General features: G+C 39.4%; 1 protein-coding gene across 2 annotated transcripts in view; it reads left to right on the top strand.

Annotated features, from left to right (window-relative positions):
- The window catches only part of Hipk (Homeodomain interacting protein kinase), a 479,478-nt gene that overhangs the window by 267,114 nt on the left and 187,629 nt on the right, over positions 1–24,735 (top strand). Inside the window, exon 10 of one of the 2 annotated variants that reach the window (XR_010517744.1) lies at positions 3,251–5,295. Coding sequence is in view for 1 of the 2 variants with exons in the window: in XM_065224621.1 (XP_065080693.1) it covers positions 3,251–3,364 (114 nt within the window). In the remaining variant the exon portion in view is untranslated. Of the gene's footprint in view, positions 1–3,250; positions 6,417–24,735 lie in introns of those variants that run through there. The other variant, XM_065224621.1, reaches the window with a different exon arrangement.

The following is a 24,735-nucleotide window of genomic DNA, read 5'->3' on the forward strand; positions in this document are numbered from 1 at the left end:
TAATTTGGGTTTTATGAGGATTCTATAAACCATGATTTAGACTTGTAGAGTGCTTTAAAACCTCAAAAAAATTGCAATGTTACTTGGGCTGGGATGGTATCCACCGGAGGTATCCCGCTGCGATCAAGCGTTTATATATTTTATGAAAAGGGAGCGGAATATATTTTATAAAGGGGGATTAAAGACAAGTGTTTCATATGCGGAGAAATATTCCTAACGGAAAGTCTAGAAAGAGTCTAAATAATAAATAATAAGGGTGAGTAAATTGACATGGAGGGAGGGAATGGAGTAAATTGAGGAAATAAGGGGATCATGAACTTGTTGAACACATTCTGGCGATCAAATTAATTTATTGTAGATTGAAAGATAGCAAGCTGATTGATATGAAAATGATTGCAGTTTCGTTCACATATCATTATCAATCAAAGTAACGCCACGGTTACTGCTTTAATTTTTTACCTGGCTCATAACATGTCTTAAATCTATGAATTTAGAAAAATGTTACTGATTTTCTGTACCCGTTTTTTTTTTGTTCTAAAAAAAGACTAGAAAATCAGGGAATATCAAAGAATTTAGTTTTCTTCGTTGAGTCAACGCCCTGTCGGGAATGATTTGTATAATCCAATAATGTTATTTTTAAACACTATTAATAATTTTAAATGATGTTATGAGTCTCCGTGAATCATAAAATGCTCAAAAATTCTGAGTGGACATCGATTAAGACTTAAAATATCGCCAGGATAATTTGGAGAATGATAAATATTTTGTTAACACATCTTTGTATTGCACAAAATGTTATAAAATGAACTTTAAGATCGTAACTCCAGGAAGATTTGAAGTACTTTTTACACTGCGTTTCTCCTGCTCAGATCTTGCTTTTTCCGACATACCTAAACAAGATTTGGGATCATTTTTGCAGTGAAACTCTTTGATTTTATACGAATTCATGATTCCATGAGATTTTGGAGATCTAGATCATAAACATAGTAATTCAAATCTCATATCATATTTTTTTTTCTTCAAAGTAGACGTATTGTAGAGCAATTCTGCTGAAAAAATGATATGTTTATCTCTAAACGGTTATTTTTGGACGCCGTTTTCGTTTAAGGCAGGAGTGATGTTTGAGTTGGGTTTATTATTAATTAACCGGGAAAAAACCGGGAATTAAAACATTGGATTTGAATGGACACCCTGATGTTCTACGGACGTGCAAGTGGTGCCAGATTTTTTTTTCATTTAATATAATTATTTTAAAATGATCTCAAAACATCTAACCCATACCAACAATTTATGACCGCCACCATTTCAAAATCCAAGATCGCGACTTTCGGTTGAAGAAAATCTGTGACAGTAACCCCACAATATGGGTATTTTTCGAATCGGGATGACGTGTAGGGACCGGAAATCACTGTCTGATGCCATTTTGAAATCCAAGATGGTGACATCCGGGTAGAGAAAAACTGGGGGGGGGGGTATTTGACAGTATTTTCCAGTTTTTTCTCTAACCTGAAGCGGCCATCTTGGATTTCTAAATGGTGTCAGACATCGATTTCCGGTCCCTAAGCGTCATCCCGATTCCAAAAATACACATATCGTGGGGTATTTGACAGTATTGCCCAGATTTCTTCTCGTCGGAAGTCGCCATCTTGGATTTAAAAATGGTGTCAGACATCGATTTCCGGTCTCTTCACGTCATCCTGATTCCAAAAATACCCATATTGTGGGGTATTTGACAGTATTTCCAAGTTTTTCTCCAACCGAAAGCCGCCAACTTAAATTTAAAAATGGCGTCAGACATCGATTTCCGGTCCCTGTATGTTATCACGATTCCAAAAATACCCATATTGTGGGGTACTATTTAACAGTATTTCCAAGTTTTTCTCCAACCGGAAGCCGCCATTTTGGATTTTGAAATGGCTTCATACGTCAATTTCCGGTTCCTACACGTCATCCCGATTCCAAAAATACCCATATTGTGGGGTATTTGACAGTATTTTTCAGTTTTTATCTAACCAGAAGCCGCAATCTTGGATTTCTATATGGCGTCAGACATCGATTTTCTGTCCCTACATGTCACCACGATTCCAAAAATACCCATATTGTGGGGTATTTGATAGTTTGTCACTTTGAATTTTGATCATCTAAAACGCTGTCCAGACTGGAGAGTTAACATGTTATAACGGTTGTCAAATAATTGCAACACAGAAACCACCCTCAAGATAGCGCTATAACATGTTATAACTCTGTAGTCTGAACGTACTGTAAGCTTTAATTCACTTGCACATTCGGCAGCACTGCACCTCCATTTACAGCTTCTTCGTCCAACCGTTTAACCATGTTCAGCAAAAACCAGGTTTGAAGCAAGACCATGCTGGAGGTGGCTGGGTTCAATTCCCGGTCCGGTCTAGGAATTTTTCGGGTTGGAAAATTTCTCGACTTCCCTGGGCATAGAAGTATGATTGGACTTGCCACACAATTACACCAATTCAAAAATGGTACAGGCATCGAAAGCTCTCAATTAATAACTGTGGAAGTGCATCTAGAACACTAAGTTGAGAGCACGCAATAAGCTAATATGCGATATGCAATAAGCTTGAAATGCGAAGAAGAAGAAAGACGTGCAAACGGTGCTGATGGATTCGGTTGTGTTTTCTAAACCGAGGCCCGGTTTTGGTTCCAGTTTCGTTTATCGTGTAAACGAAATGAAAACTTTACACTGTGTGCGTGCACCATTCGTTCACACGTGTTGCGATTTTGAGGATCGTACCAGTACATGTGTGTACCGGTTGGTTTTCTTGTCCACCACTGGCCACCAAATGGAGTGGCAAATAGTGTACCGAATCATAAACGATCTTAACGATGTTTCCCCTTACAACAAGAGTAAAAGCGAAGACAACAAATCAAGAAGACTGTCAACTTTGCCAGAATCCAAGCGACAGATACAGTAGCGCTGCGCTTGAGCGAAGGTGGAAGCAACGCATAGAGGAATGAGCAAATACACAAACCTTTCTTCTTAGGATGTAATATTTGCTATCAAATTTGTTCGAAGCATTTACCTTTGAGCGGCAGATGACGCAATTGTACCTGTCTCATAGCGGTGTCCGAAAAAATGGAAGAGTTGCCAGTCTGCTTGGTATGTTGTCTTTGGTAATAGTGACTCTCTCAGTAAGCTGCCTAACTTGTATGGTTAATATTGGTTCAAATTTCCAACATAACGCCCACCACTAACTGCCTTCTCTTTTCCACACAGGTTCTTCCGGCGCATCCGCTTCCGGCGCACATCCAGTTCCCGACGCAGTACAGCCAGTTTGGTCCGCTTAGTCCGGCTCAGATTGCCAACAAACACTACTGGTTCGGCGAGTAGACTAGTGCAACGGATACAAGGCAAGGTAGCAGTAGGAGCTACATTCTTCCCGAAGATGACTTGGTATTTGGTTGGGAAATACCCCTTGACGTGTGGCTTGCGGTTCAGGGGTATCCACGGTGAATTTTCGTCATTTTTCTTTTAAACATACAAAAGAGGGGAATTAATGGCGCTGTAGAAGAAGGAGGGAAGGCCGCAGCAGTTGTCGCTTTTAGTAGTCGCTCGAATTAAGAGCTAGAGGGTAAGATATGGCTTTGTAAATTTTCCCCGAGACACGAGACGAATCAAGTTTTTTCTTTTTTTAATTCGATTGCATTCTGTCTCAATTGCCTTATCGCGGATGTGTATACAAAATGCTTTGTCGTTAGGAGGGTTTCTTTGTGTGGTCTTTTCTTTGTACAAATGCATTCATAATCGAAGACTAGAGAGAACGAGAGATTAGGCAAGGAGTTATAGATGTTGAGTTTCCTAATATTTGTTATCATATTACAAATCACACGTTTTGCGCGCGTAATACAATTATAATCCACCTTCATACACATACGTTCATTGTAATGCAGAACTAGAGACATGAAATATGCAAAACGTGTTTGGGTATATTCTACTAGTAAGAGTAATCGATAGAGGAAGGGAGAAGGTAAATTATGGCTTAGAATGTCCGTCATCTAATTAACCTATACAACTCAGATAGCGTTTAGGATTTGGTCCCATCGAAATAAGTGACACGGGGAATGGCTTTTTAGGTTTTGCAAACAGTAAGGACGTCATAGGAGCGAGAAAGAGATCGAGGGAGGGAAATTATTTACTGAATGTGATTATTTTATCTACTACCTAGGTAATAGTCGTTAGTGGTTTAACGTATATCTTTCTAATCAATTTTTTTTTCACGTATTTTGGTGAGCATGAGTCAGTGTAAACAAATGAAAATAACCAGACGAAACGAAAAAAAAAAAAACAGCAGGCAAATTACAAATACACTCAAACACAGTCGAAGTAAAATAATTAAAAACAATACATTTAAAGATCTCACACATTTATACTATTTGAGTGCGCCGCCCCCCCAACCTTCTTAAGTTGAGGAAGGGAGAATTATCAAACTTATTACAACTTAAAGCATCAATAGAGTTTTTCGGTTTTGCGTGTGTGAACGTTTCCTGTTTTTAACACTTGGACTCCCGCAACACAAAATTTGGCGAAGGCGTGAAAAGCGAGCGGAGAAAAGCTCAAATACAAATTAAGCGAGTGATCAGTTCTTGTTTATTCTGTAAATAGTATTTGGTAGTGTTATCTAAGGCGCGGGGGGACGTGAGAGAGCAGCGTTTAGTACTAAACCGAGCAACCGAGTGGGAAATACTGAAAACAATAATATATTTTTGTGCATATTTTATATTTATATATATATCTGTAGGCGAAAACAAAGGAAGTGAGAAGTTGGAGAAATTAGGGAAGAAATAAGGGCAAAATGAAAATAAATGTCGACACGAATGTAAAACGCTTTGGCAAACCACGAAGATGTTTGGAAGAACGATTATGATTGTTTTTTTTTCTCTCGTTTTTGGAACTGCCTTAGGGCTTTTTTTTTCGTTCAATCACCATCATCAGGAATTAGGAAATGAAGAGGTTGAATAATGTGTATAGGACGGACGGCGGTTGGTTAGCAGTAGAACTGAGTGGAACAATTGGATCTATTTTGGTTTTTACGGATCAGTTCAGTTAATGGAAATGGTCGGGTATGTTGATAAGATGCTTGTGTCCATAACATTTGTTCACACTAGCTGTTCACTGAGGTAAAAGAACGAAAGAATTCCATAAGTACCACTGATCAATTTTCGACAAAAGGATTTCTTATGGAAATCAAGTTTGGCTTACGAAACAGAATTCAAAATTTATCTTATGAAACTTGAAAAAAAGTAATGGTCCTTATAACGGGTGTACCTGTGGCGCACACAGTCAATTCCCTTGCGTATGACGTTTACACACTACTGCCATCTGTTCAGCGTACTACCCACCACAGTGTGCTCAACAGATGGCGATAATGTTTCAGCGACGATTTTTTACAGTGAGAAATATTCAATGTGTTATGTATGTTTGTCTGTGGTCGCTATATTCATAGTCTGGCGGATAGAATCTCGGGAACCAATTGAGCTGTCAAATAGCGGAACCAATCGAGCAAATCACGACCAACAACATAAAAGAGCACATCAGCTATTGCGAACAAAACTTCGGAAACCGTTTTCTCGTGACTCAAGGCTCGCCTACACTAAGTAACACCATCTTTGGGTTGGGGAAAGTTTCCCCTATCCGATGATGCTGCCGAGGATGCTGCGATAATTTGCGTTCGATTGGCGAGGAAAGAATAATCAACGTTTTGTTTATAAAAGTTGATAGTACCTTTTCAAATGTTGATCTACAATACATTGAATTGGTTCCGCTTTTCGATGGAACAAAATTCTATCCCCCAGACTATAAATATAGCGACTATAGTGTAACTGCAAGGTGAAACCTAAGACCAGACAGGACATCTGGCTTCTTTTTATTCTTCATTCGCTCCTGCAGTCCCTGTTGAACATTATCCGTGCTAAATCAACACAAACAGTTCTGACAGTAATATTGAGCACATCTAAAACAAAAAAAAAACAATCTTGAAGTCAAAAATCAATCAATTAGCGACTGGATCCAAATCTATACCCCAGTTGTCTCCCCATAGGGTGATCCCCCTAGGGTGAAACGAAGCATGAGTTATGAACATCATAAAAGTGTCTTATGAAATTAAAATTATTCAGGTCCACAAGTCATGTCTTACGGGGATGGCCCAGGCGTAGTGGTTAACATCCTTACCTATCACGTCAAAGTCACGAGCTCAAATCTCATCTCCGAAAAAAATCACGAATGCCCCAAGAGTTTTTTCACAGAGAACAGACATCCAAGTCAAATTCCTGAAGTGTGTAAGAAATTTAACTGCTTTTTTGAATAGACTAGCAATATCGTGGTGGCGCTAGTGTCGTTGTCCATCGACGTCGATGAACATAAATGTCAAAATTGTTGTGAGCAAGTTCCCGCATAAACAATAACCATAAGAAGCGCCTAACCACCAATTCGGGATATCATCCCAACTTTATGTGGTATGGTCGTACCATCTATGATAGCGTTAGTGTATGATACCCGGTTATTAGGGTTTCCACTTGCTGCAATTACGGCCTCCACACGCTTCCGGAATGCACGGCAGGTTCTAATAATGTAGTCTGGATCCATTTCTCTCCAGCTACGGGTCAATGTTTGTCTGAGGCTTGCTGTACTCGGGTGGCGTTTAGAACAGGCCTTGGCCTTCATGACGCGCCATATTGAGTTATACAGCGGATTAAGATCGGGGCTGGATGGCGGCCACATATCCTTCGCCCAGAACGGAAGATGTTCCTGCAACCACTTCTGAGTGCGGTTCGAGGTATGGCACGGAGCCCCATCTTGTTGAAATACAACATTTGGCTTCGGACCGTACTGTTCTTTGATCCACGGAAGAACATACTTAAAATCCCGATGTAGACCTCCGTGTTGACCTTGTCGCCTTCTGGAATGAACATCGGGTCCATTTTTTGCCATCGGAAGCCACCAATCCAAACACCATAACGCTAGCAGGATGCTTGGTCAGATACACGTTCTTGTGCTCGTCGGCCACGTCTTTTACCGGAAGAGAACTAATATACCGGTCGGTTCTGGAATTTTATACGGGATCGACGGTAAACATGCATACGGTAGATCTACGGCAAACTGTAAAAGAGCTTAGTTTTTTATTCGAAAATAATGGTTCCGCAGAAACTTGATTGATTTCCGTTGTTTTTTCTTGTTTGTTTTGAACTGATTTGACAGTTCATTTGGATACACGATCAATAAGATCAACCCAAATTTTAGTTCAGTTACTCATTAATCCCAAAAAAAAAAGATAACTCGAGTCGCAACATTTCTTATGGCGGCGCTAGTGTTTCTAGCATATTTTAATTTAATTTTTCGAAATACTAGTTTAAGCTTGAATGTCTGTTCTCTGCGGTTTTATGTCTTATGGGTTCGGCTCAGTGTTATAAAACGTTTCCACCTACTTAGTGTGATCAAAAGTAAACCAAACCCAAAACGGGTAGATTTTTTCGATAGAAAGCTCTGATAAACGGTGTCCATCGGCCCTGTTGTAAATCTTCTGGCTTAGAATGCACATTTTTGAGTGAGTTAAGTTTTGACCGAAGTGGGTAGATTCTAACCGTTATAGCAACAATCAATACGAAACTATCGATTTTAAATTGGCTCACTACTTGACTAGCCTATTGGTCCCCAGCAAATCGATTAACGTACCCCATTCTAGTCGAAATTCTAGTACTACACAATGTTTGTTTTGATTGGCTATGAAAGTTTGAGAGATAAAATGAGGGGTTCGTGGATTTTCCTATGTTTCGAGGGGTGCATCGATTAGCTTGGCACCGAAGATAGTACCAGAGCTGAGCCAAAAAGTTGAGCACGTTTCTTCGGGACCTACTAGTCTTATAAGTACCTCTATGGTTATAGCATAGAGGTAACTCTAAGACCAGAAGGTCCCGAAGAAACGAGTTCAACATTTTGGCTCAGCTCTGGTACTATCTTCGGTCCCAAGCTGATCGATTCACCCCTCGAAACATAGGAAAATCCACTAACCCCTCATTTTATCTGTCAAACTTTCATAGTGAATCAAAACAAATATAGTGTAGTACTGGAATGTATACTATAATGGGATACGCTAGTCGATTTGCTTGGGACCAATAGGCTAGTCAAGTAGTGAGGCAATTTAAAATCGTTAGTTTCGTATTGATTGTTGGTTATAGGTAGTTGGAAAATATCGATCATATTATTTGACACTGGTTAACTTTTTCCCCAAACAACAAATCAAGATTAAAGAGCCTGAATATAAATTCAGACTCTTTAATCAAGATGACTGGCAACTCTGTCAGAATTCTGTGAGCCCTCATAGCCATAAATGAAAGTTATATTGAGCTCCTTCTTGGAACGGCAAAAATCCTTACCGTTCAGTTTGTTTAATGCTTTTGGAGTAAATTTAAATTTGCTCTGTTTACTTCGATGCAGCGAAAACACGAGTATGCCGTGACGTTTTGCATTGATTTATTAATGCATGAGTACAAGATACTCATTTAATGGGTACTTTCAAGTTAGCGCGAAGGGACAAATACAGCAGTGCTGTGCTCTGAGCAAAAGTAGAATGACACCGCACAGGAAAATAATCGAATGCGCAAATATCTTTTTGAGATTGGTTTCTTCGCTATCGAATTCGTTCGGAACGGTTTGCCTTTGTCCTTTAGATGACGAAACTGTTTCTGTTTTTTAGCACTAGGAGCAAGCCAGCTGTACTCTGAGCTTATATTTATAAATCGAGTAAATTTGAGGTACTCATAATTACTCAAAAGCGATCAAAGAAGTCAGCAAGTGAAAGCAGGTCAACTGTCATCAGTTTGAATAAACATCGATGGCAACCCAACGAGTACTTGTGGTGAGGTTCCGGAACCGATTCCGGAGACGGTTGATGATACAGTTTCTATCCTATCAGCAAGGCTGCCTATAGTATACCGTCTGGTATGGCACTTTCACCAACAATCAATACGAAACTATCGATTTAAAATTGGTTCACTACTTGACTGGCCCAAGCAAATAGATTAACGTATCCCATTCTAGACAAAATTCTAGTACTACACTATGTTTGGTTTGATTAGCTTTGAAAGTTTTGACAGATAAAATGAGGGGTTCGTGGATTTTCCCATGTTTCGAGGGGTGCATCGATTAGCTAGGGACCGAAGAGAGACCGAAGAGCTGAGCCATAAAGTTGAGCACGTTTCTTCGGGACCTTCTGGTCTTAGAGTTACCTCTATGGTTTCACCGCTACTGTTATAAAAAAAAAACCTGAATACCCAATCACATGGCACGGCTTTAAAAATATTGATGCATATTTTTGTAACAGTTTGGTCAAAATTTATAGCAAACAAAAACTGTAGTCAGTAAAATGGGAGAGCAATAATAAATAATGATAAGCGATTGGACTGATTTAAAAATTAAGTCTGCCATCCGCTTGCTTAAATTTGAAAATTATAATCATCGGTAACATGGAATTCCTTATTGAAAAACCTTCTGAAAACAGCGGTGTTTGTCGTCGAGCCATGGTACACTAATTTCTTCAAGTTAGTACTCATAGATGTGCGACTTGAAGACTCTTTTAAATCTGAAAATAGAATGGAACAATCAAACGGTAAGAATCGATAAATGATGGACTATACTATTTTTCGGAGGACGAACAATTACAAAACTTGAGAGAGATGATCCGGTATGAAACGCGGTGAGATGATATTGTTGTTTGACATCTGGGAATTGAGCACAACAAAAATAAAAATGGTTGCTGATTCTGCTTGTATTGAATTTTGAATAGCTCGAGCTACTCAAAATTACTCAAAATCAACTCGGTTTTAACTCATGATCAAAAGCTGTCTTGCCCCTAGTTTTAGCATTTGTATGAGAAAGCGTGAGAGTGAGCGGTTTTCCCTTTATGGCTTGCACTTTCATGGCGGTAAGCTCCAATCGGTATTATCCTCGGATTAAATCCCGATCAAGAATGTCCGGCTGCTTTGATGTCGACATCAGAGTTATTCAACACGATGCTATGCAAACACATCGCAGATCATCCAAACAGGGACAGTATTAAAAGTTAATCCGAGTTGGAGCTTACCGCCATCAGAGTATCAAATTTCTTGAAGTTATTCTGCTGGAGGAACAGAATCAAAATGTGTTTATATGATATTATGAATTAACTGAAGCACAACAGCTTAAGTTTGGATTTCTTTATGAGTAACTCCAGCTATCATTTGGATGAAGCTTAGAAAGCTTATGTGATTTTATAAGATTTCATGAGTTACTCATTTATGATTTTATGACTTAAAACTTAAGAGACATCTGTGGAGGCCTAGCGGGCTAAGTCTGGAGGAGCAAATTTTGGTTCAATTTAATGACCAATGCCTTATGAGTAAAGTTCAGACATCTTATGGATCACCATCACATGAAAGATGGGTTATGACTTTTCGAAAACTGATTCGATTCATTCAAGTATGTTATTTCATACGTGAAGTTTACGCATACAGAGTAGGGAGGAAATGCTATACTAATATCGAAATGAAGCTTTAGTGCGATAATTTATTAGCTAGAGCAAGTTCTGAAGAGGCTAGTGAAAATTTGAACATAAGTTGAAATTGAGCGAAGGGTCATTTCCTCAGAACTCTGATTCGATTGTATGTGTTTCCATGGCAATTTTTCGCTCAAGTTCTGTTTTGGTCACTTTCCTGGATACATCCGGAACATATGTCCGGATGTGACCATTGAGCTGCTGTTTGAAAGCTTATGTGAATTGATGTGTTGCATGGCAAATTTTGGTTCAAGCTATATTCTGGCCTTGGCCACTTCGTCGAGACCATACGGAACAAGTATTTTTCTAGACTTTTTACGCTTCTTTTGCGAGCGTTTTGCCGGCTCAGTGATGAACTTTCACAGTTTTTAATTGTGAGCTTTACTGCCGCTCTTTGCATGTTGGTTCCATAGCCGTTTTTGTCAAAATTGAGTTTCTCAATGCAAATGGTACCTAATTACCCATATTTTCATAATACTGCATGAACTCAAACATTTTATTCTGACAAAGTTTGGAATGACAGTCAAATTGGTTGTCCCATCCCATCACATAAGAAGCAATGGTACGAAGCAAACTTAAAATGCGATTTTCTCGGTTTGCTGATTTTCGCTATCGGTCGGACATGCGAACACCGACAGTTTACTACTAATAAATGCATAACAGTCCCATTTGAATAGTGAATCAAGCAAAGATGTGACTACTTTGCTTGATTTCCTGTTCACATGGGACTGTTATGCTTGTATGGGCAATGTATTAATTGGAAAATTGTGTGGCAAGCACAATGAAACTCTATTCTCGAGGAAGTCTAGGCAATTTCCAAACCGGAGGTCGAACCCACTGCCTACGGCTTTGGTGCCTTTACTAACCAGGCTATCTGAGGCCCCGTCAGCCGGAACATGTACGGGTGTTGACTTCTTCTGCAGTTTGAAATCTCATGCGGTTTGATGGATCACAATGCATATTTTGATCCGAATTAGGTTCTGGTGACTCCTCCGGAGGCATTCACAACATGTCCGGGTGTGGTCAACGTGATCCACAAAGCACGACTCCATTGACAGCTTTTTGAAGGCTCATGTGAATTGATCTCTCGCATATGACAGACTTTGGTTCGTGTTAGGCTCTAGCCACTTCCCTCTGGAACATCTGGACCATGTCTTGAGTTGACTAATGTGGTCCAATTACTCAATACGACTCCCAATGATCTGCTTTCGCAAAGTGTGTTGCATGATGTATTTTTAGTGAAAAAAAACCACATTCGTAAAGGGCATACAACCATTTTGTAAACAAATCTTTGTAGGCCTTTTCTCGCCAACCAAGGGTCACCCACGCAAACCAACAACATCATCGGAAAGGGGAAAGTTTCCCCTACTCGTTGATGTTGATGGTTTGCGTTGGTGTCAAATGGGTGGCGAGAAAAGGGCATAAGAAGGTTTGTTTACCAAAATCTTGTATGGCCTTTTCACATGTTGTTCTTATTATGTTCCCCGTGGGCACCTGTGGTCCAATAATGCTCATCTAGTATGCCCAGAGCAACGATTATTGACCTGATCCAGTGTTTAAAATGCTTAATCTTAGATTACTAGATTCTATAACATTTGCTCGAATGTAACTAGCCCGAATGACACTTACCTGAACGTCACTAGCACGAATGTAACACAAGCCCAAATCGCTTGAAAATAGTCTCATTTTGAGCCCAGTTCAATCCTAATATTTAATTCCTGATATTCTCTGATACTAGATTCTGCTTTCCCAGCAAACATTCAAATACTAGAATTCGGAAATATTTAAAAGTTTTCGAAAAAGCTGCTCATCTTGAAAAGAAGGATGAGTCTGTAAAATATTAGACTGGCTGACTTTCTAATCCTAGAACTCACCAATTTTCCCAAGGTCCATCTTTAAATCTCAATTTAAAACTTCATCCGCAGTAAGGTACAGCCCGAAAGAACTGCTCGTGTTTTGAAGATTGACAAAACTTTTAAAATTATTATTTTCGGGCTAGTGTGGCATTCAGACTAGTGTTATAAAACCTGATGACTATTTGCTATTCCGTTCAAAACGGACACAATTTTTATTGTAACAGTATACAGTTTATCTGCTACGAGCGTTAGGGGATTACCCAAGGTCACTACAATTCCAAAAACCAAGACAATTTGTGATTGTTTTTGTAAAATGTTTCATCCAATTTGGTTAAGATTTCGTTGAGAAACAAGAAAATGAAATTCAGAGGAGGTCTGGATCTCTATTATGAGACCATTCTAGTCAAATTAGGTCAGACTAAAGCCCTCTGTTGTCCGAAGAAGTCGTCTCCACTCTAATCGATCCATGGCCACACGTCACCAGCCTCGTAGTCTGCGAAGGGCCTGCTGGTCGCCTTCTACAAACATTCATTGATTGATAGATTGAAGTTTGGCGAATTTGGGCGGACTATATGCATCAACTCCAAAGGAGTTGGGGATCAACTTTGGGTTAGTTTCGAAGTGATCAACTTCAAAAGCCGTATGGGTTGACTCTTGATATAACTCCAGTGATCTTATAGGTCAATGCCAGAGCTCATATGTCGTGCGGTCTACGAGTCAACTTAGGAGGTCTTATTACTCAGCTTGAGGTGTTTCTTGGAACAACTCGACTATATCTAGTGATCTTATTAAGGAACTCCTGGAAATATTATAGGTTAACTGAAGGAGTATGGGCATTGTAAGATTCACCATCATACCTCATGGGTCAATTTCAGAAGAGTTATGGTTTAAAGGACTTTAAATCAACAAGCAGCCTAACAGGTCAACTTCAGGCACCAATCATATAACTCGACGTGTCGGGAAAACCCGGTAAGACGCAGCTCTCAGACCTACTTCAAGTTACACGATTGGCCCTTAAGAAATACAGAGGCTCTATTTAGATCATTTTGACCAACTCTGGAGGCCATAAACCCTTACGCCTTATGAGTTCAGTCAAAAGAGACCTAATTGATCGATTTCAGTTGCTAGTTGAATTTTGGGTTAATGGTTGAATCCGAGTTAGTGGAAGTCGGACATGCTGAATTTAGAAAAGTTGAATATGAGCTAGTTAAATTAGGGCTAGTTATATCTGAGTTTGTGGAATTAGAGCTAGTTGAATTCGAACTAGTGGAGTTCGGACTAGTTTGACATCTACGATACAGAAATATATTTGCTACAAACCGTCATCGTACGAATTATGCCGAATTTGGACCCTTGAACCACATACAATAAGCACTGCGATAACATTGACTTTACAATGACAAAAACCAAATTAAAGCAATCTTTCAATTCTTTGCGTAACGTCAGCTAGTAGTAGTATTTTTATTTGTTCTCAATACATACTAAACTTTATATAACAAAGAAAAAAAAATGTAAAATATAGCACTTAAGGTGTTTCCTTGTTGAGTCCATTTTCGATTACGCCTCGCAATTTCAAGAGCACACAACTCAATATCTACGAGGTTTATACAGATGCACATTTCAGACATTGCTTCCTTCTCCGTAGCAAACAACAAGTAGTAGTTTCAGCTACGTGCATTGATGGAAACCTTATTATTTTTACATGTGAAATTGCGAATCACCTTAAGGCAACAAATGTACAATGGTCTACACTGATTGACGACAAATAAATAATAATAATACGATTCAAGCTAGTGGAATTCATGCTAATACAATTTGAGATAGCGGAATTTCAACTTGTTGAATTCGAGCTATTGAATTCGGGCTTAGTGGCATTACGACTACTGGAATTCGGACAAGTTGAATTCAAGCTAGTTAAATTCGAGTTGATGGAATTCGAGCTAGTGGAATTATGGCTAGCAGAATTCGGCCAAGTTGAGTTTAATCTAGTGGAAATTTAGCTAGCAAAATTCGAGCTAGTGGAATTTGAACTGGATGAATTAGTGCTAGTCAAATTCGAGCTCGTGAATTCCGAGCTAGTTCAGTTCGAGGTGGTAGAGGCTTGCTAAATTCGAGATAAATGGACTTAGGCTGTGTTCCATTTGGCGAATTTCTACTTAAATTTGACGGATGGAAAATTTTCAAATAAACCTGCTATTGTACCAGACTCATTTCTGACAGACAAGGAATCAGTTTTGACGCACACCTTCTCGAAAATCGGCCGATCAACAACAGAGGGATTTTCGAACATCTTAATTTATTTTCGAAGTGTCAGATTTAAGTGAAAATTCACCAAATGGAACACAGCCTTAGGGGTAGTTGAAATCGAACTAGTGAAATTCGGACAAGTTGAATTCAAGCTTGATAAATTTGGTCTAATTTGAGTTGGTGAAATTCGAGCTAGATGAGAATTGGGGATAGTGTACTTCGGACAAGTTGAGTTCAAGCTAGCGGAACTCTATCTAGTTAAATTCAAGTTAGTGGAATTCGAACTGGTTGTATTAGAGCTAGTTGAATTCGGGCTTAGTGGATTAGGGCTAATGGAATACGGACAAGTTGAACTCAAGCTAGTGGAATTCGAGCTAGTTAAATTCGACTTAGTGGAAATCAAGCTAGTGAAATTCGAGCTAGTCAAATTCGAGTTAGTGGAATTCGAGCTCGGGGATTTCAGGCTAGTTACATTCGAGCTGATAGAGGCTTGCTTATTTCGAGATTATTGAGCTTAGAGCTAGTGGTATTCGAACACGTTGAATTCATGTTAGAGAAATTTGAGCTAATTGAATTCTAGTTGGTGGAATTCAAGCTAGTTCCATTTGAGCTGGATGAGTTCGAACAAGTGGAATTAGGGCTAGTGGAATACGGACAAGTTGAGCTCAAGCTAGTGGAATTCGAACTAGAACATTCGTGTTAGTACAATTAGAGCTTGTTAAATTCGAGCTGGTGGATTTTGGGCTAGCTAAATTCGAGCTGTTGGAGGCTTGCTAAATTCGAGATTAATGGGCTAGTGATATTCAAACTAGTGGAATTCGGACAAGTTGAATACAAGCTAGATAAATTCGGGCTTGTTGAATTCGAGCTAGTTCAATTCGACTGCATGAATTTGAGCTAGTGCAATCTGGACAGGTGGAGTTAAAGCTATCGGAATTCGAGCTACACGCTAACTTGAAAATACCCATTAATGGTTGAAAAAGACCCATTTTGAAGAAAAGTGGCTTAACTCATTATATGAGTAAATTTTTTACCCATTAATGAGTATCTGTTACCCGTTAATGAGTAATTGTTAATCATTAATGGGTAACAGATACTCATTAATGGGTAAAATTGTTTAATCATTAATGAGTTAAGCCACTTTTCTTCAAAATGGATCTTTTTTTACTCATTAATGAGTACTTTCAACTTAGCGTGTAGTTAAATTCGAGTTCTTCTTCTCTTAAATTTGAGCTGGTGGACTTCGGGCTAGTTAAGATCGAGCTGTTAGAGGCTTGCTGAATTCGAGATTTATGGACTTAGGGCTAGTTGTGTTCAAACTAGTGGAATTCATACAAGTTGAATTCAAGCTAGTTAAATTAAAGTTGATGGAATTTGAGCTGATTGAATTAGAGCTAGTTGAATTCGAGCAAAGTGGAATTGAGGCTAGTAAAATTCGACTTAGGCTCTGAACCGTTTGGTGGATTATTTTAACTTTTGGTTAAAATTTGACAGATGGAAAGATACAGATTAGCCCTGCTATCCGAGCGTGGTTACTTCTGACAGACAAGAAGTTAAATTTTGACAACCGTGGCTGAGTTCTTTTCGAAAACCAGTCGATCGACAGCACAGGGATTTTCGAACATAGAGAATAACTTTCGAAATGTCACTCGTGGTTAAAGAGTAAAATTTAACTCGGCAAATGATTCACAGCCTTAGTGGAAGTGAAGCTAGTTCAATATGAGTTGGATGAATTCGAAATAGTGGAATTAGGGCTAGTGGAATACGGACAAATTAAACTCAAGCTAGTGGTATTCGAGCTAGTTAAATTCGAGTCAATGAAATTATGTTAAATTTGAGTTAGTGAAATTCGAGCTAGTTAAATTCGAGCTGGATGAGGCTTGCTAAATTTGATATTAATGGACTTTAGGTTAGTTGAATTCGAACTAGTGGAATTCTGGCTAGTCAAATTCGAGCTAATGGAATTTGAGCGGGTTGAATTCGAGCTTTTGTAATTTGAGTTAGTTGATTTCGGGCTAGTTAAGTGAAATTGGGGCTATTGAAATTCGAACAAGTTAAATTCGGGCATGATGGTCAACTTTAGAGACCTTGTCCAATTCGAGGATTTTCTGGATCAACTTTGGATGCCTGGGCCTGTTCAAATATTACGTAACGCGAAAAATGCCATTTTTACAAATCCTCCCTCAGCCCCATAACAAAGCGTCAGCAAACTTTCGATTGTGGGTTAACTCTGGAGACATTGAGGAACACCAGGCCTTCTGGGTTAACTCCAGCCGATCTGGTTCAGTCTAGTGTGGTTTTATGGCTCATCTTCAATCTTCATAGATTTAGATCGGTCATCTCGGAGATGTCATGAATTTATGCCTTTAAAACCATATAACTAATGATACCATATAGGTCAGTTGCAGATGTCTTATGGAGGCTTGTGGAACATGTCCAGAGGACTTATGGGGCTCAGATGACTTGTGATTCTTCGAAGCAAATGCAGACATCATTTCGGGCAAGTTTAGAGGTCTTGTGGTCATATAACAAGTCTCTTATGAAGTAAGCACCCGTTAGAACTCTGGAGTTAATCCTTACTCTCAAGAGGGAAAACCCATGGGGCTCAAAGTTAACTCTTTACCCAAGCAACATAGTTTTATCGAGGTTTTAAATCATTCTACAGAATCTAAATTCCAGATTCAACCTGTGAGATCTCAATCGATCGAACTCTGTCTGGATTATTGATCGATTTCGGAGAGCATAACGCAACGCCTTGTGAACCTAATTTAAGGATGTTGTTAATCAACTTTGAATGCTTTTATAAGTCAACTTCAAAAACCCTATGGTTTCAGTCTTTTGGTCTAATAGATCATCTGCATAGATCGCATCGGTCAACTCTGGAGATGTTATGAGACCATACAGATTAACTGAAGAGACCAAATAGGGCAGTTCCAGAGGCCGTTGGCCATGTCCAGACGTCTTATGTAGTTCAAAGGACATATGCACGGCAAGTCCAGTGGAAAAAAATCATGGGGGCCTTATTGGGCAAATCTTGAGATCCTTTAAAGCAAGTACAGAATCTTTTGCGGCAATTAAATGTGGTCATATAACTCTTATGAAGTAAGTCACCCGTTACTCTTTTGGAGCTAATCCATACTCTCAGAAGTATATCAATATGGTCTCGGAGCTAACTCCTACAAGCCATCCAAAGGAAAGGCATTAGGACCTCCATATTCAATCTATAAGATCTCTAGAGATTAAACTCATCGAGTCCAGTCTAGAATTTTTGATCGATTTCTAAGAGCTTTTGGGCCTTATTCGAGGATCCCTTGAATTAACATTGAGGCTTTTTCGGTTAACTTCAGAAGCTCTATGTCGACAGTCTGAAAGATGTATAGATCATCTTGATAGATCTCATCGGTCAACTCTGGAGATGTTGAGAGTTTACGAGTTAATCCAGGTTAGTTTTATTGGCCATTATAGATGTCTTCTAGGACAAGTAGACTTGTGGAACGTGTTCTGATGTCTCATAGAGTTCATGTTCATGGTAATAATAAGTCTCTCGGAACTATATCCATAGAGCCTGGCCCAACAAACATTGGAAGCAGCATAAGATATGATCTTTCAGCTAAACAATGGCTTATTCAGCCTTTAATCAGTTCAAATTGTTTGTTGGGCGGTTAACTTGTATCCAACATCAGGCCTCCAGATTCAATCTATATGATCTCCAGAGGTTAAACTCATTAAGCTACACAATACGTCAAATGGCCCGTATGATCTCAAATAAACTTATCTAGCTGACTCAAACCTTGCTGAGTGTATCGTCACAAGTCCTCTGGAGTTACCTCAAGCACGTTAATAGCTTGACCTTCATCGATGTCTTGATTGCCCCTATTCCCGTGCTCAAACGAAACGGATTTGCCTCACAATTTGTTAGCATGTAGCAATTCAGCTATCATATTTAAATAGTCATAACTAGAGAGACTGATTTGGAGCAGTGACACGTCAACATTGGAACAAAGCGATTATCTTTATCGGGAAAAAGTCATATCAATCGAGCGGGGAACTTGTCAAATGGTTCAATTCAATCTCTTCGGTCACCACCAGTGTGGGAAAAGTTCTTATCGAACTGCAGTAATCTGCGGAGGTGAGACTGACTCATTCGGCATAGCCTCCACAGCGAAGTGGGTATCGCTTCAGTATTCGTAATCAAATGCGACAGATATTCTGAACCAACGTGCAAGTTATCATTTACTGGATATGAGTCTCGAACTATCAGGCCTGATAGAAGATGTTTTCGGATAATTTAGATTTAAGGTTAGATTTTTGTTTTAAACATAAATGAGTTAGGCAAGTCTGTCAACATCCCGCACATTTCCATTCATCAATTCGTTTTTTCCCCTTCAAAACTTCAAACTGGTTTCTCAAATCTTCGGGCACTTTCAGATACAGCGCAAACGAAAAAGAATGTCGATCGGAACTAATCAGAAATTTGGCAACTATCTAAAATGTTAGACAACGGCAAAATTTGTAGACTATCCCCTTAGACTAATTGAAAAAAAAATGCATACACAAATGCATGATTAACACATAATAGTAAATCAGATATTCTACTTGTGATGTTTATAAATAGAAAGCAACCAGTTCGGACTTCTTTTCTAAATTGCCTCTATATACTACCACAGGAGCAAAAATTAGTGCGCGCTAGTGTTTGTAGTCAGCAGCAGCAGTTGGAGATTCTGTTTCCGCCGCGACAGAGTGCACATTGCGGTCGTCGTCGACACGTCAACGTGCGTATGTGTGTGTGTTGTTGTTGTATCAAATGGCATATTAGCCTCTGGAAGGCTTAAGTTAATACTAATCACAAAACAAAGAATAAGAAGAAGCGCAGGGTAAATTTGTGTTGTTTGAGTACGGACATCTTTCTAATCGTGCTAAAGGTAAAAGTAGTGAGAAGAGAAGCAAACACATAAACACAAACACACACACACACACACATATACACAAACATGAGAGAATACAAATGCCTTATACGGATATGAATAAAAAGAAAGTATGATATAAATTAATTACTAGTTATTGATCATATATTAAAAAAGGAACATAGTGACAAACAAACTAAAAAAGTACTATACTACATTGAGTGTAATTATTGAGATAAAAAAAACCTAACAATACAAACAACAGGAGGTTTTCCTTTCTTCAATTTGCTTCGGTAGTTTTCTATATATAATTCACGTTTAATTTTCTTGTGATTCAATGGGGCTGAAACAATTACTACTACTTTTAAGTGTCATTAGGTTAGGAGTTTTTTTTTTTATCAAACCAACTGCTAATACAAATACTAAACAAAATTACTTCATTGGGTGATTATAGTAATACACGCAAATACTTTTTTTTAATTATTATTACTTTTGTTTTCTTATCTCAGCTAGCTCAGTTGAACGTTATTCGATTTGTTTTTTTTTTAAATCAAATAATCCTAGTAGTTATTATTATGGATGATAGTCACCTACGTACGAATTGCGCATACACAAGTAAAAACGTATAAACACATACACAACAACACAAACTCACACATACTTTAACTAATTCAATCAATTTAGAGAGACTGGCAATTTATATATATATATTAACTAATGATTAGGTTTTATGTAAACTACTATTTTGTAAACGGTAAGCACTGATAAATGAACAAGAAAGAGTTGAAAAACAATATACAAACAAACAATTACATTACAAAAAAACTACTACCGCCTATCGGTTATAATCAAATATCCATGCGTAAGCTAAATTCGTATTAACAGGTTTGAATAAGTCGAGTTTTGTGTTTCTTTAATCAACTAAAACGAAAGTAAAAACACGCTATGATGCAAGTAAGTACCCCAGCCAGAGATTAGTAGCGGTTTATTTCCACTCAACAGTCAGTAATTTTTATCATTCTGCTTAAGACAAGTGTGTTTGTTTCTGTTTCTGGAAATTAGTCAGAGTTTTGCCTTTTGTTCTTCTTCTTCTTCTTCTTCGGATTCCGGGGTGCGTTAGAAACTAAGGCTAGAGATTCCACGAGGGCTAGCGAGACTGAGATGTGGATTTAGTAGATGAGGGTTTGTTCGCTGTGCAGTGTGTTGTTAATAATGGTAGGTTCAGTTCGTTTTATTCTCTCCAGATTCAAGGGCGTTGGTTTGTGTACACATATTTAAGCATTATTCTTCTTCCGCCGGTAGTTTTTTTGTTGTTGTAACTCGTCACTATTTACACATACACACACACACACAACCACTCACACAGGCTGGACGCAGCACACTCAGCTATTGTGTTTTTATTAACCTTTAAATATTCTCAGATGTATTTTAGTTAGAACTCCCCCCCCCCCACACACACACAAATTCAGTAGAGTAGAGCGAAAGTCTTGAGTATGTTTTTCTTAGCTCCACCTTAAGGAATATAGAATTATTATTAAACCATTTGCTGGACATTGTGTATGTGTTATTATATGTTTTTCTTACTATTTTCATTTTGGTATGTATTTTTAAACTTCAATTCAAGTAACAATGCCTTATTATGAGTATATATATCAAGTATATGAGTAAATTTTATATGAAAACAAAAACAATGGACGAAAAAATGCAAACAGAAAACAAATGCTGAACAAAAAACGTAATAAACCACAAACATAAACATTACTGCTTTGTATGATTACGTTGCCGTTTCGTTTTAGTTGTTATGCCTTTCGTTGATGATTATCACATTCCTTGTTTGAGTCTCTTATGTTGGTACTTTATATCTAACTTTTATTCGTTTTTATGGATTAAATTGGTTGTTATCCTTTGTTTATTATTATACGATGTTCAGTTGAAGAAAAAAAAACACCATGCCATCACAGAATTCTTGCCTATTACGTTTGAAGTGTTAATCAATTATGTACATTTGCTACTAAGAACATACTTGGATTTAGAATTAATGTCGAAATCTGGATTGGCATCGAACTAGCCGAACGAATTATAGTTCTGTGCCATCACATCACACTCGATTGCAATGTCGAGATGACCAAAGCTTCTGATGAAGTTATCATTTTGCATGACATCAACCACATAACATGCAAAAAGCTGACCCCTTTTTTGTTTTGCCTCAGTGCACAGTGATCCAGAATGCAGATTTAGGTGGAATGATATGTGTTACTTTTCGCCGATGGAGAAGAAAGAGGATGTTTCCGTAAACTCCTTTAGATGTTTGAACAGTAGCTCTACGTACCTGTCCCTCTTTCTTTATTGTACCAATTACCTTGCCCTTTGGCCAGCAATTTCGTGGATGTTCAGGATCTGCGATCACAACGATGTCCCCTATTTCAATAGGTTTCACCTTTTTGAACCATTTTGTTCGTCTTGTAATTTCAGGTAAGTAGTTTCGCAACCAGCGTTTCCAGAAGATGTTTGTCATAACCTGCGATATCTGCCATCCACGGCGCACAGCTTGAACATTGTCGTCACAGAGCGTCAAAGGCTTGTCAAGACATGTCGTCCACGTAATGCTTCTTTTGTATGGCCTCGGCTGCTGCTGGATATTCTGCTCCGAACCTCTGGGCGTTTTGATTTTTCACGAACTGAGCCGTGGTAGGCGATGAACGTGCTCCAAAGATCATTACTTCTACGACGAATGTGCTCGGCTCCTCCAGGTCAGTGTTATCCCACCATAGAAAAAGTTGGTAGAACTGATCATCGGGCCGAATCCCAATCTGGAGAAACATCTCACGAATGTCTCCACATATGGCGATGCGATATTCCCGAAATTGGTAAAGGACTGATACTAACGAGCTCAACAAATCCGGTCCTGTGAGCAACACAGAGTTGAGGCATACTCCGTGTACTGAGGCGGCTGCATCCCATACGATCCTTATCTTTCCCGGTTTGTTGGGATTGATCACCGGGAAGGTTGGGAGATACCATGTCCGTCCTTGTTTTTGAGCGAGTTCTTCTGGCAGCACCTTCCTAACATAACCCTTTGACTGGTATTCTGCTAGCTTTTCAGTGAAGGCTTGCTTAAGCCCAGTGTCTTTTGACAGACGCCTTTGAAGACATTTCAATCTTTGAAGGGCCATCGGCCGGCTTTCAGGCAGATGGATAGTATCGAAACGCCAGAGAAGACCAGTTTCGTATTTGTTGTCAACGACCCTTGTGAGCGATCTCAAGAGTGATATCGCTCTCTCATCATCTCTCGACATCATCGAACTTACTGGTGTCATGATTCCCAAGCTATCTAGACTGAAGTACTGCTTGACTTCCTGGTGAATTCGATCATCACTCTGCAGATTGCATGCACAAATGTGGTAAGTATACTTCCCGTCGACACCCGAGTCCTGGGACGAACAGCCTCCAAAGATTGTCCATCCCAAGCGAGTCTTCACAGCAATGGGCTCACCTTCCTTTCCCTCGCGGCAACGTCGAACTAAAGAAACGTTGGCATGTTTCAGTCCTATTAAGATTCTAGGTCTCACGAGGTTGTAGGACTCAAATGGAACTCCTTTCAGATGCTTATATTTCTTCCTCATCTCATCGACATTCAGGCTTTGCTGCGGTAATTCGAGCGCATCGACCGTACGCACGCCACGCAGGTCAAATTTCATACCCTTTAAACCGGATATTCCGATATTCACCTTTCGAGATTTCTCTTCAAAACGATGGGTTCCACCTGTCCACTTTAGGCACAGCGGTTTCGGTTCTCCTGACAGCTCCAGGTCACAAGCAATTTGTTCATCGAGTAGCGTCAATTCCGACTCATCGTCCAGGAAGGCGTAACACTCCACTTTTTTGTTCGGTCCGGACAATATAACTGGTAAATAGCGGAACAATTCCAATGCTGCTTCATTCCGGTGAATATTAACACTCCGCTCCTCGTTCGATTTAGTTTGATGGGAACTACCGTCTGTTTCGTTCGGTGCAACGAGATTCTTGTGTAGAAGAGGGTTGTGCTTGAACGTACATCCGTCGATTCCACATATCTTGCTGTTACAGTTTCCTCCATGCTGTCGCAGACATTTGCGGCATATTCTAAACTCACGAACCGCAGCCCATTTCGCTTCATAGGAAAGGTCCAGAAAACGTTTACATTTAGCGGCATTCGGGCAGCTTCCCTTGCAAATAGAACAACTCTTTGACGCCATCGTACTGGATTTCTCGCTGGCCTGATAATTGTTGCTCATTCGAACGTTTGCAGTTTTCTGCCCGGACACTGCCACCGGTGAAGATTCGACATGAGTATTGACGAAGGCTTTACCTTGGCGCTTCCCACGGGTGTCTTGCCCATAGCCGTGCGATTTTCGAGGGTCAACAACAATGCTCGCATCTTCTGCTATCGAGTATATCCAATCGGAAAATGTGACTAGATTCGACTTTTTTAGCGTTTTACTATGCCTTGCCCAATCTAGCTTTATCGCAGGAGGAAGTTTGCTAACAAGGTCCTGCATGAGCGTTACATCACGCATGTACTCCTTCCGCCCACAAGCATCGATAGTAGAACGTAAATTCTGAACAGCAAGAGCATAGTCTACTAGTTTCTCAATCGAATCCGATCTAACTGGTACCATGGCTAGAATTTTTTCCCGTAGCGTATTGATGATCATATGCGGCTGGCCAAATCTGAGCTTCAGAACACTCATTGCCTTCGATACCGTTGACAGATGCATTAGAAAACTCCGCACGGTCGCGAAAGCTTCGTCCTTCAGACAACTTCTGAGGCGGATCATGTTCTCTTCATCCCTATAGCCACACATCGTAGTCGTACTTTCGTATGTTGATATGAACATCGGCCATTCTTCGGGATTCCCACTGAATCTGGGAAGATCACATGATACTACCTGCCGTGCGGCTATCTGTTCCCGTGTGAGAGTAGTGTTTACCAGAGAATGATGCTTTTTTTGCTTGGCAGTTTTACGCTGAACAGGTGTTGACTGCCTTTTTGGAACGAATGGTTCGTCCTGATCGTCATCATCCTCTTCTTCATCGTTACTTTCTTCGTCGTTCTCTTCTTCGGATTCCGAACTTCCATCTGAATCGTCATCACTTTCAGAGTACGCATCAGAACCGCCAGCACTATCC

Source organism: Ochlerotatus camptorhynchus, unplaced genomic scaffold (assembly GCF_037179485.1).
Source record: "Ochlerotatus camptorhynchus isolate MF236.1 unplaced genomic scaffold, CSIRO-AGI_Acam_v1.1 ptg000213l, whole genome shotgun sequence".
Taxonomy (NCBI): domain Eukaryota; kingdom Metazoa; phylum Arthropoda; class Insecta; order Diptera; family Culicidae; genus Ochlerotatus; species Ochlerotatus camptorhynchus.